Source organism: the organism of the source record quoted next, unplaced genomic scaffold, assembly GCF_019419815.1.
Source record: "Pyrus x bretschneideri cultivar Hongxiangsu unplaced genomic scaffold, Pyrus_bretschneideri_v1 Contig74, whole genome shotgun sequence".
Classification (NCBI taxonomy): Eukaryota; Viridiplantae; Streptophyta; class Magnoliopsida; order Rosales; family Rosaceae; genus Pyrus; species Pyrus x bretschneideri.
Genome location: NW_025999814.1, coordinates 1,624,753 through 1,644,486, shown reverse-complemented (window position 1 = coordinate 1,644,486; position 19,734 = coordinate 1,624,753). Strand labels below are relative to the sequence as shown.

Below are 19,734 nucleotides of genomic sequence, written 5' to 3'. Positions count from 1 at the left end.
TTTTTTTTTAATAAACTGCTTTTTTACAAAACACCACAATTAAAAACTCATCTTTGTGTGAGACTGAAATCCACATAGAAAAAAGTACCGAAAAAAAAAAAAAAACCACCTCAAATAATACAAACTACTATAAAGTAATGAGTTAAGGTCATCAACCCAAATACGACACAAGATCATTGTATTTGTACTACATTGAATATAACTACCTCAAATAATACAAACTAAAAAAAATGCTCACTTTTTTTTTGGAGTGATTGATGCTTTTCGAAATAATACAAATGGTTGTTGTTGTTTTTTTATTTTTTTGTCAATAACATAAAGGATTGTTCCAATGAAAAAATATAAATGTTTGTCACGTTACTTCTTTCTTTTATTTTTTGCATGAGTATCTTACTAATTTTTAAATTATTTTCTCTTTCAATGTTATTTTCAGGTCAGTAGTAAGATGGAGGAGAGAGCTATTAATTATCAGCAAAATGCCCGATCCATTCATCTTATGTTGAATGTATTAGAACAATCGTTGTCTTTTCCTGCTAGCTAGGTTTTTATATTTGGATCTCTCCATGTAAGACACTTGTTATATTTATTTGGTGAAGTGTGTAATTTTAATGTTTTGGATCTCTATATATGAGTTGTATATTTATTTGGTCAAGTGTGTGTGTAATTTTGGTTTTAATATGGAGTGTGCTATCCACACACCTCTTTTTACTTCTTATATACTCCTTGTCAATTTATGTCCGTTGATTTTCTTTAATTTATCCAATCTGACAGCCAAAAATTAGAAAGGTGTATAAGAAGTAAAAAAAGGTGTGTGAAGAATATCACACCCCTTTAATATTTGTGTAAGTGTAATGTTGATTGAATATTTGTGTTAGAGAAGTGTTATTAGCTCTCCAAAAATCTCATTCTACACTCCTCACAAATGTATTTTTCTTTCTAAATGTAGAAAGTTTGGAGTGTAGAATGAGAAGTTTGGAGTGCCAATAACAATTCCCTTTGTGTTACTGTAGATCATCCCCCACCATTTTTGGTTTTTTTCGATGCGGAGATCCTCTACCGCATTTTGTTTTGTGTGCTTCTTTACGTGCCTCCCACCAAGAACAAGGCTTCTTGCAAGCTCGTACAATAGCACATTCTCTGCATCATTTTTAATCCCACTTTTCCTAGCAAGCGAGAGCTCTCGTGTCTTGCATTAGTATTGTCGCATCTAGATCCTAAAGAAATCAAAAGCTCGCACAGCGTAGCGTGACCTCCTGTTGCTGCTACCATCAAGAGCACATGACATCGGAACTCTTGTTTATCAATGTATAGACTAAATCAACTTTGCCGTGTTGTGCTGCCTGATGTGGCGTACCATAACTCAACAGGACTATCACTTTTGTGGTGCAGCATTCTTAAGTAATAACTTTTCAAATTCTTTGCCATTTTGATTTGTTCAAACAGTTCCATTACGGTCTGACCATGTTTATGAGCAGGTTCATATCAGCCCCAGCGTCGGTAAGCAATTTGAAAGTTTCCAGGTAACCACCCTCTGCAGCTATCATGGCAGCTGAGTGATCCCCTTTTCATCTTGCTCATTGAGATCAAGGTCTGCTCCCTCAATCAGTTTCTTCAAAGCATCAACTTAGTTTGCTTGGGTCACAAGTATTCGAGGAGAAAATATTGAAGTATCTTTTGATTGAACAATTTCACCAGATCGAATCACATCAACAACTGCTTGTCGGAAGTTAAGAGTCCACCTTACTCACTCTGCAATAAGCTTGCACTATGACCAGTAGCATTCACCAGGCCAAAATCAGCACCGTCTGAAGCCAGGATTTTAAGGCATTCCTGGTGTTTATATCTAGCACAGATCATTAGTGTAGTTTCTCCAGATTCTGTCGAAGAGTTGATATTGCACCCGGCACTAATAAATGGCATCACTGTCATGGAGAAAAAGTTATATGTTTCAAGCAATTAAAACACAGAGATTTTGATTATGGGAACCTTGATTGTACTTCACACTTATTTTTGTTGTCGACAGAGTTCAAGGATCATGTTTTAGGCAATGTAGACTCGGATAAAAGCATAACAACTTAAAAATCCTTATGAGCAGATGTTACATAAGCATTCTCAGACGAGCTCTAATTGACACGTAAACCCATATGGAAATTTTGATTAGTCTATGATTAAAAGTTACCTTGATGAGTTGACAGTGTCAACTACATCAACAAAGCCTATGCAGGAAGCGGAAACAAGAGCATGCACAACAGCCTGAGGGCAGATCATGTCGGATCCCATGAGCATCTCGGCAGACCTAGCCCTGCCCAAGTAGCTTGCCTCCAACAAGGCCTCCTCAGATGCCTGCTGGGACGCGCCCCCATTGATGAGCACGTCCAATATCTCCAAGTGTCCCTCCCTTACTGCTGCTGTTGTTGCATAGCCTCGAAACAGCTTTTGATTCACATTTGCTCCATAACTCTGTCACAGGAAAAGTGAACAAAACTAAAATTAGAGACATTCAAAGTGCTTCCCTCTAAATTTAAGCAAAAAAAGGGACGTTTTGATATAAGTGCTTGAGTTTTCACTATAGACTAAACATTGTTGGTTTTAGAGATTTAATTGAACATTTTTCCTACAAAATTGGAGTCTCATCTATCATAACTATCCTTTATTTGTACCAAAATTACAGATCTTACCATTGCCTAAATTCTTCACGTCATGAAAAAAATGCAAAGATATTGAACAAATTTCCTACAATCTAGCTCCTTTGATTCCCTCTAAAGATAATTATACAAAAAAAAAAAAAAGAAAAAAAAAAGATTATCTACAATTTATAAAGGATTAAAATACCTTGCTGTTTGATTTTTTTTCCCTTTCAATGAAGAAATAAAATACCATTTAAGATATTTGTAGTAATCCATATATAAATTTTTGTAGTAATTCATATAAGAAAATAACATCGAGAATAATACAAACATACCAATAAAAAATATATGTATGAAAACAAACCTACTAAAACCGGAAATAAACGTACTAGTAAACAAAGTTGAAGAACAAGAGTAAATGTACCAATCAACGATATGTATAATATTAATCATACCCATATGATACTAAATGGTACAATCCATAATGTATACAAAAACAATTGTAACAAAATCGTGAAAAAAACCTATCAATCAATGAGAACAAAACTAAACGTACAGGAAGCTAAAACTAAATGTATTGAAAGCTAAAACAAAACATACCAAAAGCTAAAACTAAACGTACCAATCAACGATATGTACACCCAAAAATTAAAAATAAACGTACCAATCAATACAAAACCAATATATGATAACCAACAATAAACGTACTATTGTCACTAATCAACAATATGTACAAATTCAAATGTATACAAAATAATTATCTAACAAAAAGTATCCTAAATAATAAACAAACAAAAAAAATCTAAGCGTCCATCATTTCATTTATTTTTTTTCAATTTTAGGATAAAAAAATGTTTTGAACGAAAACAAAAATTAAAAGAGATAATTGATAAATATGTTGAGCGAAGAAAACCTGTGACATCCCACCTCGCCCAGGGAAGTGATCCTTATATGTATATTCCCATCCCTACCTAGCACGAGGCCTTTTGGGAGCTCACTGGCTTCGGGTTCCGTAGGAACTCCGAAGTTAAGCGAGAAGGGGGCTAGAGCAATCCCAGGATGGGTGACCCATCGGGAAGTTCTCGTGTGAGTTCCCAGAAGCAAAACCATGAGGGCGTGGTCAGGGCCCAAAGCGGACAATATCGTGCTACGATGGTGGAGCGGGCCCGGGAAGTGATCCGCCTCGGCCCGGGATGTGACAATTTGGTATCAGAGCCTAACCCTGGCCGTGGTGTGCCGACGAGGACGTCGAACCCCTAAGGGGGGGTGGATTGTGACATCCCACATCGCCCAGGGAAGTGATCCTTATATGTATATTCTCATCCCTACCTAGCACGAGGCCTTTTGGGAGCTCACTGGCTTCGGGTTCCGTAGGAACTCCGAAGTTAAGCGAGAAGGGGGCTAGAGCAATCCCAGGATGGGTGACCCATCGGGAAGTTCTCGTGTGAGTTCCCAGAAGCAAAACCGTGAGGGCGTGGTCGGGGCCCAAAGCGGACAATATCGTGCTACGGTGGTGGAGCGGGCCCGGGAAGTGGTCCCCCCCCCGGGCCGGGATGTGACAAAACCAAAATTATTTCCTAAAAAAGAGTCCACAACTCCTAAAATACATGAATAAAAAAATGGCCGGATAAAAAAAATCTCTCAACTAATTAAAAGGACAAATTTAGAAATGATCAATATGTAAAATTTTATTTAAAAAATACAATTATTTTTTTTAATTTAAAAAATAAGAAATACTAATGTGGCCTAATGTACTAAACCGCCTTGATCAAAATTCTAAAAGACATTAATGTTTAATAAAAAAAATTCAAATTTGAAACGTTCAAATCTAATTAACTCATACGATAATAATATTAATAATTAATAACAATCTGGACTATCAGCATTTAGTTTCAATAAGAATCTTGATGCAATTTCACATCCATTTTCTTTCATTTCCCGAGAAACAAACACAATTATCATAAAAACGAGAGTTCAGGTTCTTTTAAGGAAATTATTAGGAAACTTGGCAAAATAATCAAAATTTAGATTCCATATAGAATTATAATCATCCTTTTAAATTTATAATAATTATAATCAAAAGTTGATGTGAAATATCCTTAATACAACTATTCTTCATAGTAGCCAGTGTGGTGCTTCAAATAACATACCCGAATCACTAATTATACACATCTGTTTCACCAATCACCGCTAAACATACAGATTCCAAATGTAATTTACCTCAACTGTCCTTCAAAGTTGCCAGTGTGGTGCTTCAAAGTTTCAATCCAGACATGAATTTTATTGAGCGTATAACGCGCAGCATAGACAGCAGCAGCAGATACCATGGATGGGGGAGTACACAATGATATGCAGGATTCCGAGCTCAGCTAGAAAGAAAACCATGCTCTTCATTTGCATTAGATTAATAAGAATATTTTAAGCATTCAGAAATTTCACCTCTCTCTATGAGATTTTGAGAGAATTGATTCAAAATTTTATATGGATCTCTACGAATTAATTAAACTTCATAAAAATTTATGGTTTTATAAATCTATTAAAATTTCTCAAATTTCCAATTGCATATACCCCTTAATCTCTCTATAATTCTTCAGTCAAATAAACATACAACACCCTTTAATTTAGGGTGTTTTAGATTTTGGCCCTTACAATTCATTATTTCTAGATAAAAACCCATCTATATTTAAAGATCCAGTTTAAGCCCTAATTTAAAATTTGCAAACATATAGGAGCAATATTGACCTATTAATGCAATTTATTTACACTCATGCCACTCATACTTTATGGTCCCTTTTTCAAATTCCTAAATTTATGCCAAATTAAAAGTAGTAGAAAAAGTGAAATAAAATGAAAAAAGTGTTTGCATTAACCGTATCTATGTTAAACTAGAAAAGTAGTCTTTTTTTTTTTCCGTGATATATTTTGTAGCAATTTTATCCATATTAATTGGTAGGTAAATTAGTTTGTTCCAATTATTTAAAAAAAAAAATTACTACACCTATATTATATATTTTGAATCAAATAACATTCCTCTAACTTGTAGGTAAATTATTTTCTATGTATTGTTATATATGTTAGACACGTTTTGTTGTTGTATAAACATGAGTGAAACATAATATTGTTGATTTTATACATCAAACTGCATTTCTTTGTTATAGGTAAATTATTTTCCATGTACAAGTACTTATGTTAGGCAAGTTTAGTTGTTGGTACCTACACCCATGGTATAATTGGTGTAGGTAAATTATTGGAAATTAATTTGTAGTTAGGTAATGAACATTTTGCATCATTGGAAATGAACATTTCAAAGAGTAGGTAGGTAAATTAATTTGTTCTAATTATATAAAAAAATTACACGACACCTAGTTATATTTAATTTTTCCAATTATTAAAAAAATTTATGCTACACCCAACCAAATAACATTTCTCTAACTTGTAGGTAAATTATTTTCCATGTATTGTTAGATATGTTAGGCAAGTTTTATTGTTTTATAAACATGGGTGTAACATAGTATTTTTAATACTATGCATCGAACTACATTCCTTCTTAATATAGGTAAATTATTTTCCATGTAATTAGTACATATGTTAGGCACGTTTTGTTGTTGGTATATTATTTTGCATCATTGTAAAAATGAGATATTATATTACACCCATGGTATAATTGTTGTAGGTAAATTAATGTGCATGTAGATAATGAAATACAATGTTCTAATATATTAATAAAAATGGATAAATTCAAAAGTATTCAAGAGTAGGGTGAAAAAACTAAATCGAATAGTTTTATGAAAATTCAAAACCTTTCTAAAAAATTAATATGCAATAAATTTTTAACATTAATGTCTTTTCTTTCTTGTTGCAAAATCATTTACTATTTCCTTACAATTAATTGTCTACATCAAGTATGTAATAGGGGTATTTTAGGAAAGTAAATTTAATGGTGAATTCCTATTTGATTTGTCCTGTGGATCCTACATTTTTCTCTTTCAGTTTTAGGTTTTCTAAACAGTTACTATTATTTTCCTTTATTTATCAACCTATTTGATTTGTCTTCCCTACATTTTCTCTTTTCATTTTTAGTTGTCTAAACATGTTACTCTTACCACATATTGTATCATTTTTCTAAATAGAGATATGTTTCACATGCGTTGATAAATCATACTTTTATTTAAATGATGGTACAAATAAATGATAAGTGTAACATTAGACTTAATTATCATTTGGCTGATGTCACGTGTGTGCCCTTTTTGCCGCTTTGCATCCATCATCGAACGGTTCAATTATGTACATAAATGTTTTATTTACAAGTGAAAGATATACGACAAGACTCATCGTTGACATTAATATGTGAAGATTCCATACAGTAACACAAAGAGGTTGGTGATTTTGATTTTGTTAGACTGACAGGGTCGGTGCAAAGATTTTTACGTTATTTTTGTACTATTTAACCTCCTAATGTTTGAAAAGTGACCAGCGCTCTGAGTCTGTCCTAACTCTCCTTTTTTCTCGTCGACCAATAAAATATTAGGATCATGCAAGATGCAACTAATTTCCTGTAAAACAGAAAGGAATACTCTTCAAATATTTTTCACCAAATTCATCAATTTTGATTTTTAAAATTTGATTTAAAGACTAAAATAAGAATTATTTTAAAAGTTATAATAACTTTAACCCTTGTATCAAATTTCAAAATTCTAAATTGATATATTTAGTGAATTTGATAGAAGACATCCAACTTCTAAATTGTGTAAGACATACACGATTAAGTTACGTCAACATTTAGTTTCAATAATCAATAACAATCTGGACTATCAGCATTTATTTAAATCATCCATCACCGAGTTTTCCTACCCTTGGGGATTACCGAGTTTCTTACCTCAACCTCCAAGTTTAACATTAGTCGGTGTGATGTAATCATGCTGAAAATTTAAAATTTGGAAAATAAAATAATTTGTGTTTCCAGTCTCCCAGCCTCCGAGTCTAACATTAGTCGGTGTGACGTAATCGCGCCAAAAGTTTAAAATGTGGAAAAGGAGGTACCTTTCATATTTCTTTTTATTTGTGCGGTCATGGTTAAGCTACGTCAATATTTTATATTTTTATTATTTTTTATCTTATTATCTTTATAAAAAATTAATATAAAATGTTGATATGACTTAACCGTGACCGATAGAAAAGAATGAGAAGACACCCAAATAGGAGGGAAGACGTCCTGCCTCCTTTGGAAAATAATCCAAATTTGTGTTTCCAGTCTCCCAGCCACCAAGTCTAACATTAGTCGGTGTGACGTAATCATGACGAAAATTTTTAAATTTGGAAAATAAAATAATTTGTGTTTCCACTTTCCAGTATCCCCAGTCTCAAATACAAGGACTGGAACTTCCTGAAACTGCTTTCCCAAAACCACTATCCACTAGTATAACAACCACCTCACAAACACTTGCACAAACCCAATACCCAGTAGTAAAAAACACACACACCCCCAACCCAGCCCCCGGGCGCGCCCCCCACCCCCCCCCCGGGGCGCCGCCTACACAACTCAACCCCTCCTCACCGCCACGGCCACCTCAACTCTCATTTCTCATTCTCCCCTTCTGCTTCCAGCTGCCTCTGTTAAAGACCACTATGGCGGACAATGAAAATCAAAACCCTCCTCCAAATCCGGAACCACATCTAACCGAGACTCTAACCATCCTCTTGGCCTTAGCTGCCATTCTGTTTACCCTCGGGGTGAATCCGAGCTGCTCTGTCAAACCTCCCTCCGCCGATGCGGCTAGTTGCGACTGCAAACCGAATAACTGCCCTTGCCTTCCTCCTTTCTACATTTTCTCTGTCGTGGCCACGGCAGCGCTTTCTGTTGTTTGGTTTGGACTTTTTGTCCTCTCCGCCAAACTTCAATACCGCTTCGTTATCTGGGTAGGGCTTGGCTTAGTGTGGCTACCTACTGGCTTGCGCTGCATGGCATCCTTGCACCCCAATTTTATAATCAACTGGTTTATTTCTTCAATCCTGCTATGGCGGTCCTATTGTTGTTTAACCTAAGATTTCGATATGTCTAGGATTGCGCGATCCATGTCTTAGCCGGCAAATGCGGGTTTTGGAACTATATCACGGGAAACTACTAATATTTGGGTATTTGTATGTTCGTACTTTTTTGCATTTTTTCTTATAATCTTTTTTTCTTTTTTTGAAAATTACCATTTCTTGACTTATGTGTGTATGTTAACTTATTTATTTATTTTTTTTTTTGAAGAAAAATCATTCTAATTGATTTACGCTTTCTTCTTATAATTATTTTATAGAAAAATCATTTAATTAATTCATGTTTATTGTTTTTTTAGAGTATATTTCTGGCCTCAAAATTATTAATTTACATATCATACACCTATACACACTTAAAAAAAAAAAAAACTAAATAATACATGGACACAATATGTCTTCCATATTGTACTAACTATGATTTGCGCATATATAATATACAAGTTGTCGATTTTGCTCAATTACAAATACACTGAAAATTACAAATTGCTACAATTGGCAACATGAAAATTAGGCAATTTACAACTAAATTAACCAAGTCGCGAGATATCCTCTTCATTTACTTTGGGCCAATAAAAAAAAACTCATCTTCATCTGAGGACCGAAACTATAACCACCTAATATTATACAAGGAAAAATTAGTATCTGGTAGTTACTAATGTTCATCTTGACTGAAATCTTATTAGTTTTCAGATTTTGATCTAAGTCCCTAGTATTAATGTAATAATGAATTTACATGTCACTTACATAATTTTTTAAAATAAAAATTAATAATTGATTTAAAATTTTAACACTCACACATTTATTAAACTCCTAACTAATTTTCAATTCAAAACATTTCCAATATAAATTAGAATAAGTTTGTACCCATTAGCTTTTTTAAAAAATGTTTTCAATTTTTTAATCTTATATGTACCCATTCATGTAATTTTTTCAAATTTTTAATCTTAAAATGTACTCATTCTTAAATATACCAATTTGTTATATGTAAAATATACCCTTTTTTTTAATATAAAATCTATTCAATTTTTTTTTTCTAATCCATTTTTAAACTTATAAGGGTACATTCTTTTTTCTTTGATTTGAGAATGTATCCATGTCAAGTTTAACCGAAGAAATTTACTAATGCTATTAAGCCTAATATCTTCTTCTTCTTCTTCTTCTTTTATTTTTTATTTTTATTTTTATTTTTTTGTGATTTTGAAGAATGTACCCATGTTTTGGTACAATAATTTCTTGGTTAATTTTGATGAATGTAGCCATGTTTATACACACACACACACACACACACACACTATAGTATATTTATATTTGAATCTTTTTAATCCCACAAATTATGGTTTTTATTTAAAATCTCATTAATATAAACAACTATACATTTCAATTTTTAATTTAAAAAATATAGTAACATACATAGAAATAAATTATCACATTAATTTCAGGGACTTTGATGAAAAATTGAAAACCAACAATGTTTCAGTCAAAGAATATTCATGAATAGGGACCGTATCCAAAATCTCCCATTATACAAACTAAACAAATAAAAATAATCAGTTAAGGCCATCAACTCAAATACAACACAATATCAATGCATTAGATTAAATAAACAACTTCTAATTGAGGAGGGAATTTGACAAACTTTGTGCATGCAGATCCTCGCTGGTCGAGAGAGAGCGGGAGGGAGACGAATAGATTGGGAAGAAGAGATGAAAGTTTTTTTTTGAAGGACCCGGTTTTTAAATGGGTATTTCACATGTCATAATATAAGTGAAGAGACACGAAAAAATATATTATTCCATTCACTTATATTCTGACACGTGAAGTATTCTTTGAAAATGTGTACTTGAAAAAATCTCTCATAAAAAAGAGGAATAAAGAGAGAAAAGATACAGGAGAGAATCGATAGATGGGAAAGAACGTATAGGGAGAGAAAATAGGTGAGGAAGATGGAGTATTAATTTTTTACTTCGAGTATAATTTTGTGTTAAGACCTTTTCATATGAAATTTTTTATTAAGCTTGATTAGTGATTTATAGAATTTGCTCACTTTTTTTTAGTGATTTATGCTTTTTGGAGTAATATAAATGTTTTATTTTTCGTATGCGTATCTTATTAATATTCTTTTTTAATTATTTTCTCTTCTAATGTTATTTTTAGATCAGTAGAAAGATGGAGAGAGAGCTAATCATCAGCAATATACCTCGTCCATTCCTCTTGTTTTAAATTTATTAGAACAATAGTTGTATTTTCCTACTAGCTACATTTTTTATATTTGGATCTCTCCATGTAAGACACTTGTTAATTTATCTGGTAAAGTGTGTAATTTTAATATTTTGCATATCTATATAGGAAAGAGATCCTCACTGGATCTCTTCCACCAAGGCCTGAATCAAGTGATCCGGACCTTGAAATTTGATCTAGCGGCTAAAAACAGAGTCTCTCTTTAAAAGTTATAATAATTTTAGCCGTTAGATCAAATTTCAAGGGTCCAGATCACTTGATCCGGTGACCTTTGGTGGAAGAGATCCAGGGAGGATCTCTTTCCCTCTATATATGAGTTGCTATATTTATTTGGTCAAGTGTGTAATTTTGTTTTGAATATTTGTGTAAGTGTAATGTTTTTTTGAATATTTGTGTTACTGTCAATTACTCCCCTGTAGTTAAATATAGAATATCGTTGTATAGAAACAAATTATCAAATATCATAACTCTATTCCGCTTGTACTTAAACGTCCTTATGTCTTATTAAAGAATAATGTTACACTTACAAAATATTTGAATCATCATTTGTACCCTTTCTCTAATAAAATTTTAAGAGGATGTTTGACAACTATTTCGTTTTCAATTTTTACTTTTTATACTTGAAATCTTATTTGGTAATTACTTTTAGTTTTCAAATGAAAATTGAAAATACTTACCAAACAAGATTTCAGCTTTAAAAACGTTGAACTAAAAATTGAAAATGGAATGGTTATAAAATGACTCCTAAGAATCTTCTTGAGCCTTGCGAACTTAATAAACTTTTCAAATTCACAAAAGATCCAAACAAGTGGTGGACTGCTTTAGCTCACAAAACCAACTCCAATGGGAGCCCAAAGTTTCTTCTTATCCCAAGTAGTGATTAATTAAGAGACCGTTTAATAATCATTTCATTTACTTTATGAAAACCTGAAAATTGAAATCTTGGGTGGTAACTACATTTAGTTTTCATTTTTATTTTATTTTATTAACAAACGATATTATCTACATTAAATGAAAGAGTGGGCTTAGCCTCACAATTTGCTAGCAATAATATGGTTTAAATTTGCATTTGGCGAGAATCCAACTAAAGACCTCTCACTTACAAGTGAAGAGGAATACCACTAGATCGTAGTATTAAGTGGCTAGTTTTCATTTTTAATAAAAGCAAAACCGAAAACCAAAAACTCAACCATTTTCTTGAGTTTTCCAAATATGGTATTGAATTTTCACTTTTTGGTTTTCAGTTTTCATTTTTTTTTAAACTAGCAAATAAGATTTTGGTTTTTTTTTTTTTAAAAAAGTGACTAAAAACTAAAAAAAGAAATGTTATCAAACGGCCCCTAAGTTTGGACAACCATTATACCTCAATATGGCTTGCCAACAACGTATATTGAGTTTATACCCTTTCTCACGTGGATGTCTATCCTGAAGAGAGACAAACATATGTTGTATTTTTTTTTTTGTTAAAACATATGTTGTATCAAATAACCACTAGATCGCATAATTTAAGCTGTCAACAAATGAGATAACAATGTATATCAAGCTTACATGTTATCTTATTGAAACAAGTAGAATTTTTCTTGTTCATTAAGTGAAAATTAGGACAAATGGTGCACCAGTCAATTGATGTACAAATTCAATAATTATGCAAATAGTTTATTGTGTTGAGAGTGTGGATTGCACTGGGGAATTAAAGGGACCTTAGATGTACTTATAAGGTGTTAAACTACTCATTATATTGTCAATTTATTTATGGTAGAACTTTAAATTATTTTCTAGTATCAAAGTCGGGTTAAACCTAAGGGCGTGTTTACCAAACCGGAATGGAGGTAGAAGAAGGGGAATTGAATTCCTCTCCTAATGATTCCGGTGTTTACCAAATTTTGGGAATAAAAAAAATTAGTGGGCTCCACCCAAAATAAGTAATCGGATTCCTGATATCCCGGAATCCAAATATTGACTTGAAGATGGTAATTGAATTCCGGAAGAAAGCCAACATCCGAAATCAAACTTCTGTACTGAAATTGCCCTAGCCCTCCCATCTACCTCCCACGATTTAACCACCCAAAGCACACTTCCCTCCCCACCCTTAACCAACGCAGACTACCGCACCACGTCCCAGACTACGAAGACCTATCACCAACCCACCCCAACAGTTCTACAAACAAATTCCGGACACCACATATCCAAATTCGGATGGGGAAAGAGAGATGCATATGAGTATAGATGAAAGAAAAACCTTGTGACTTACTCACTGCGGGTCGAATTTTGATTGCAGACGTTTTTACAGAGACCATAACATAAAGCATTGAGCGGCCGGCAAATGGTTGAGAGATTCGAGAATGGCTGCAGGCAAGGAGTTCATGATTTACCACCAAAATGAGATCTTCAGGCCGACAGAACCCGACAAGGTCAGGATGGGCAAGAGTTGGCACTTGAGGATGATCGCAAAAACAATATACGGATGTAGACAAGGAGAGTAGAGATAGTTGTGGTTGAACTGTAGAGGTTCCCGAACCTTTTTTTGTTTTTTTAGAAAACTAATGAAAAATGCAACCGATTCAACCTAAAGCCCACGAATAAACGGCCCCATGATTCATCTAAAATTAAAAGCCCAACCCAATTTAACCCAAAATTTCAAGATGAAAAAGACGTAGAACTAGGTCCACATCACAACCGTTGATCCATGGACCAAATAGAAACAGAATAGCATATGTGTGATATAAGATCAACACAAACACTCGCTCAGTCTCAACCGTTCATCACGGAGCTCATTAAATCTTGATCTTTATTATTTAGATGGTCCATTTTACCCTTCTCCGCATATGAGGTCCGCTAACTGGAGCTCTCCTTCATTTCCCACCTGAGCATTCTCGCTTCTTCTCCCCCAATATCGTTCTCGTCGATTACCTGATTCGGCAACGCATCGCGTTTCGTCCGCCGCAGCTCCGCCATGGTACCCAACCGACCGACATCTCAATTCGTCCACATTTTAAATTGTATTTTTTCTGGCTTGTTAGTCACCGCCCTAGGTTTAACTTTGATTCAGCTCCGCTTTCATGTTGTGTCAATCCGTGATAGTTTTATATGTTAATTTGTTCTGAAATGTTTGGTTTTAGTAGATCTGATATGGGGTTTTCTGCTTTTTCTGTTTGTTTGGTGGGAAAATTGAGGAAAATAGCTGGAAAGGGATAGAAAATTGAATTTTGAAGCACTCATTAGCTGAGCCGTCTTTAGGGGTGGGCATAAAAATCGTCAAACCGTAAAACGGTATGGAAAAAAAAACTGAAAAGAACAATGTTGACTAGAAAAATCAACTTCTGTCCAAACCGTTTAAACCAGTTCTGGGTTCGGTTTCGATTGAACAAGAACCGACTGGAAACGAACTTAGTCGTTTTACTAATAATAAATTAATTAAGGGTAAATTACACTTTACCACCTCAGGTTTGGGGTCGATTTCAATTCCTTACAACATCTTTAAAATATTTCACTTTCATACTCTAAGTACTATTTTATTTCAATATAATATTTCCGTTACATTTTTTATTTATTGATCCGTTAAGTGCTGAAGTGGCTGCCAAATGTCTGCCACATGGTAAATTTTTTTTTTTTTTTTTTTAAAAAAACCTTAAACTTCTAAATTAAAAAAAAACAAAAAAAAAAAAAACCAAAAACAAAAGCTGAACCCACAACCCCTTTACCCACCCAACCTGCAACCTAGAAGAATAAGAAGAGGAGAGGAAAAGAAAGAAAAAAAACCCATCTTCATCTTCTCCAACTCCCTTTCCTTGCAACCCACCCTTTTTTTCCCCCTCCCATCTTCCCCAAACCCACCGTGCACCAATCCTCCACCTCTTCCTCTACACCCACTACCTGCAACCCAGAAAAGAAAAGAAAAAAAAAAAAAACCCATCTCCTTTTCCTACAACCTAGATCCCGTCTTCCCCAATAAGGAGTGGGGTGTGTAGAGAAGGGAAGAGGATGCGTGCGAGGGTGGGTGCGCTGGGTTTTTTTTTTTTTTTCCTTCTTTTTAGGTTGCAGGTTGGGCTCGAGTTGGGAAAGGGGAAGATGGGTGAGCGGAGGAGGTGAATGATGGGTGCGGAGGAGGAGGAGGTGGAGGATGGGCGGGGTCGGAGGATGGGGTGCAGACGGATGGAAGATGATGAGGCTCTGACCCGGGGGGGGGGGGGGATATGGCATCTGGGTTTCACGGGGGGCCCGGGGGGGGGGGGGGCGAATATAGGATTTGGGTTTCTTAGGGGGATCTGGGTTTTTTCTTCTTGTTCAAGGTTCTGGGGATGCGGGGTAGGGTGATGGGATTTGGATTTTTAACTTTTTTTTATTTTTAATTTAGAACATTAAGGTATTTTTTTAGAAAAAATTTTAAAAAATAATTTTTTTTGCCACGTGGCATAAATGTGGCAACCACGTCACCACTTAACAGATCAATGGATGGAAAACGCAACGAATGTATTATATTGAAATAAAATAGTACTTGAGGTATGAAAGTGAAATGTTTTAAAGATGTTATAAGGAATTGAAATCGATCCCAAACCTGAGGTGGTAAAGTGTAATTTACCTATTAATTAATTGTATATATACCGTATATATATCAATGTATTAAAAGTGTGAGGCGTGGGCGAGGCGTTCGAGGCGAAGCCCAGCCTAGGCGTGAGGCGTGAGGCGAAGCCTTACAGGATTTAATTTTTATATATATATATGTTTTATATATTATACATATAATTGTATAAAAAATAATACTATGTACAATAAACATCCATTCTCAATTTTTCATTCAAATCCATAATCATTCAAAAGATAATATCATTTAAATTCATCATTCAAAGGTAATATCACCCAAATTCATCATTCAAAAGGTAATACAAACAAAGAAAACAATCATTCATCCAAATCATCTTCATATAAATCAAAATACAAACAAAGATATAAATCATTCATCTAAATCTTCTTCATCTAAATAAAAGGCAACATCATCCTCTTCATTGCCAACTCTAGATGAACTTGTCGGGTATCTCATTATTTCATCAAAAGAATCTTCCGAATCATATTCTACATTTCTTCTAGTTCTACTTGAGGATTCTTCATTACCCCATTTTCTTTTGTATGTAATAGGACCCTGAGGTTGAGTAGGCTCGCGAGGAGAAGGAGGAGGAGTAGGCTCACGAGGAGGAGAAGTAGGCTCACGAGGAGGAGGAGGAGGAGAAGACTCTCTAGGCTTTCAAATGTATGAGCCACCTTCATAAACCGGGGTTGGCACATTCCTTACGGCCTCAACATTATACAATAACTCATCCTCAAGCCATGTAGGATCTTCAGGAAGAACGAGATCTTCTATCTCTGTTATCCATTCATCATCGGAGGGAATTTCTTCCACAACAATAGGATCATACTTCTCCATCCTTTTCTTACTTCTTTGTTGTAAAGCCAAATTGTACTTGACATAGGCTAAAGCATTAAGCCTTTTGTGTTCAAGCCTATTCCTTCTTTTTGTATGAATCTACAAATAAATCAATTCTATTATTCAAGTCTAAACATTTTAAGCAAAAATGACACTTAAGATACTAATAATATATTTACTTACCATTGAAAATGTGCTCCAATTCCTCTCACATCCCGATGCACTACAAGTAAGGCTTAGAACTCAGATAGCAAATTTCGTTAACTCGGGTGTTTTATGCCCAAAGCACTCCCACCAAGCCGCTAAAAAAATAATATTAATAAGGTAAGTAATTTAAAGGTTAATGATAAAAAGATATTAACAATTAACTAATTAAATCTTACTTGGTGTTCGCTTTTTCCTAGTTTGCATAGCCATAGAATCCGCAAATGGACCACGCTTATTAGTAAATAAATCTAATTGAACATCGGCCTCTTCACGTTCTTTCCCTTTCCCAAGCATCCTATCCATGCAAGCAAACAACCCATTTTGCACTTCATCAGTATCTGAGAAATTATCCTCATATCGAAATTGTGGGTTTAAGTAATAGTTTGCCGCATGTAGTGGTTGATGAAGTTGATCGTCCCATCTACGATCTATCTTTCTTCAAATAGGCATATATTTTTTCTCCACTTTGTTAAGATTGCTTGCAATTTTCTCTTTTGCGGCATCCATCAACTCATATATAAAACCCATGGGGGGTCTCTCCTCCGAATCAACCTCTCTCAAAACACAAACAAGAGGAAGAACGCCCTTAATGCAAAAGGAAACTTGACCCCAAAACTCACGATCATATAACACATGATGCTTAGCCAACTTTGCCTCACGGGATTTTGCATAGGTACTTTCCTACCATTCTTGAGAGGTAAACAAAGCAACAAGATTTTCCTTTCGCTTTTGTAAGCTTTGTAGTGTAAGGAAAGAAGTGGCAAACCTAGTGACCGCCGGACGAAGAATTTCCGAATTGTTAGTGTACTTTCTCATCAAAGCTAGTACCCATTGATGCCTATATAGATACTTTGAAATACACCTAGCACGTTTGAGTGTGTCATCAAACTATGCCATCTTAGAAATATCTTCTAGCATCAAATCAATGCAATGAGCCGCACATGGAGTCCACCACACCTTCTCTTTCCTCTCTATAAGTTTTGCCCCGACATTCTTGTAGTTCGAAGCATTGTCAGATATAACTTGAACCACATTCTCCTCCCTAATTTCTTGAATAACGTCATCCAAATAGCCATACAACAAATCTCCATTCTTAATAGAGGCCGATGCATCAACCGATTTCAAGAACCAAGTACCTTGAGGGCTATTGACAAGAAAGTTGATTAAACATCTACTTTTGCCATCCGACCATCCATCCGACATAATAGTGCATCCATATCTCTTCCAAGCCTTTTGATGTTCTTTCATCATACTTTGTACATCATCAACTTCTTCTTTGAGCATCCAAGTTCTATATTCATGGCTTGTAGGAGCATCAAAGCCGGGACCAAAATTGGACACCAATTTCATTGCATTAACATAATATTTATTGTTTGCCGCATTGAATGGAATGGCACTAGTGTAGAATCATTGGGCAAGTGCTCGGGATGCTTGTCTTCTTTCCTCTTTTTTGAAAGGTGTATTCAACATGGTTTGACGAGCTTCCGATGTAACATACCTATCAAGTGGTCCCCTTGACCTAGGTGGTAGAAAAGAACCGGTTTGTTGTGAATGTGTGGCACTCGCACTCCCACTCCCACTACTTACATATGCTGTCCTTGTTATGCCCATATCGACACTTTCACTTTCTTCTCCACCACCACGACACAACTCATGACTAGCTTTCCTCTTTTCTTTAGTTCCCATAACATTAACAAAACATTCTTCCTTCACATTGGGTGGGACTTTTTTACAACTTATCATTCCTCCCGAACTTACACCACCCAAGTGATGTTTGAATCTAGAAATTGAACCTGTGCATTTGTGGTTACAAAAAACACAATAGAAGTGCTTAGTGACAGGATCCAAATCTTTTGTCCATTGCCAAGCAAAATCTTTCTTAGAAGAAGAAGCCATATTCTTCAATACCCTAAACAATAAACAATAGATGCATGCATACAATTAATGAACCAACAATTTATTAATTAATTTATATACCATTTCCAACAATTTCTAACAATTTATTAAATGTACTTGACTTTTCATGTAGTTCCCCTGAGAAAGAAATCCTTGTTTTTGAAGTGAACTTATTTCATGTGACTAATCAATAATGTTGTAATCCCTAAAGAAAAAAATTTGTTAAACTTATGTTGTTGAGTGGTTTCTGTTGTATTGCATTTGTCAACCTTCAATATGAAGTCTCTGTAAACAACCATGTTGTTTTTTTGTGTTAATTAACTTATGATTTGCCTAACCTCCTTTCATTTGTTTATATATGCAGTATATCAAAGAATAGCATGTATAATCTGCTGCAACCTCGACTTAATGTTCTTCTTTTTGAGATTGTTTTTCCCCTTACGTGTTTCAATGACAATGATCTAAGGCTTTGGGATGAAGACCCGCACGAATATGTGAGGAAGGGTTATGGTCAGTTTTCAAACTCTTGTTTTATCACTTGAAGATAACTGTTCATTGGTGGTTTAATTAATTTATATACCAACAATTTCCAACAATTTCTAACAATTTATTAATTAATTTATATACCCTTTTAGTGCTAATTTCTAACAATTTCTAACAATTTATTAATTAATTTATACACCCTTTTAGTGCCAATTTCTAACAATTTATCTAAGTGCCAATTTATGGCACACGGACACAATTTATGGCAACAATTTATGGCAGCCGGTAGGAGCATTAAATTTATGGTATAAGTGCAAATGTAAAACAATTTTAGGCAGCCACACAGACAAATAAAACCGTGGGCTGTCCCTTGTTTTTTACTCTGCTTCTTTCTCTCTCTCTCTCTGTCTCTCTCTTGCAGAAAGCCTTCCCCAGAAAATGCAAAACCTTCCCTAGAAAACTAAATCCCCAGAAAACTATTAACCCCTCTATAGCAAAAGTTACAAAACCTTCCCCAGAAAACTAAATCCCTAATTTCAGAAACCCTAACCTTTGGGATCTTGCTGACGGCGCTGGGGCTGGGCTGATGGTGCTGAGATGACGGCGGCGTGGCGGCGTGGCGACTGGACCAGTGTTCTGAGCCTCTAGGCTTCTGGCGCGCGGGAGAAGAAGAAGCAACAAGGCAGAAGGCAAAAGGCAGAGGCAGAAAAATGGGATCGAATTCGAAGGTATGGTATGAAGACTGAAAATCCTTACCCAAACGACGTCGTTTTGGGTTTGGATGGTTTTTTTTTTTTTAAAAAAAAAGGTTTGACAAGGCGT

At 34.7% G+C, this 19,734-nt stretch overlaps 1 protein-coding gene and 2 long non-coding RNA genes across 3 annotated transcripts; all 3 read right to left on the bottom strand.

Annotated features, from left to right (window-relative positions):
• Positions 1-1,740: 1,740 nt before the first annotated feature.
• Positions 1,741-13,862, bottom strand: LOC125472825. Its single transcript, XM_048574715.1, has 3 exons — positions 13,818-13,862; positions 2,180-2,460; positions 1,741-1,906 (listed from the first exon to the last, which is right to left on the bottom strand). Exons 1-3 carry the CDS (start codon positions 13,860-13,862, stop codon positions 1,741-1,743), a joined length of 492 nt encoding a protein of 163 aa, XP_048430672.1.
• A 2,195-nt stretch (positions 13,863-16,057) lies between these two features.
• LOC125472841 lies at positions 16,058-16,907 on the bottom strand. The gene is made up of 3 exons (XR_007254774.1): positions 16,710-16,907; positions 16,510-16,628; positions 16,058-16,425 (listed from the first exon to the last, which is right to left on the bottom strand). It is a non-coding gene; the product is annotated as an uncharacterized LOC125472841 (long non-coding RNA).
• A 1,440-nt stretch (positions 16,908-18,347) lies between these two features.
• Positions 18,348-19,521, bottom strand: LOC125472839. Its single transcript, XR_007254765.1, has 2 exons — positions 19,463-19,521; positions 18,348-18,442 (listed from the first exon to the last, which is right to left on the bottom strand). It is a non-coding gene; the product is annotated as an uncharacterized LOC125472839 (long non-coding RNA).
• Positions 19,522-19,734: the final 213 nt, after the last annotated feature.

Coding starts and splice junctions, on each gene's coding strand:
- LOC125472825 (XM_048574715.1), bottom strand. CDS start 13,862: ATGGCGGAGCTGCGGCGGACGAAACGCGATGCGTTGCCGAATCAG. Junction 2,461..13,817: donor GCGATGCGTTGCCGAATCAG/GTAATCGACGAG, acceptor TTCCTGTGACAG/AGTTATGGAGCAAATGTGAA. Junction 1,907..2,179: donor GACACTGTCAACTCATCAAG/GTAACTTTTAAT, acceptor GCCATTTATTAG/TGCCGGGTGCAATATCAACT.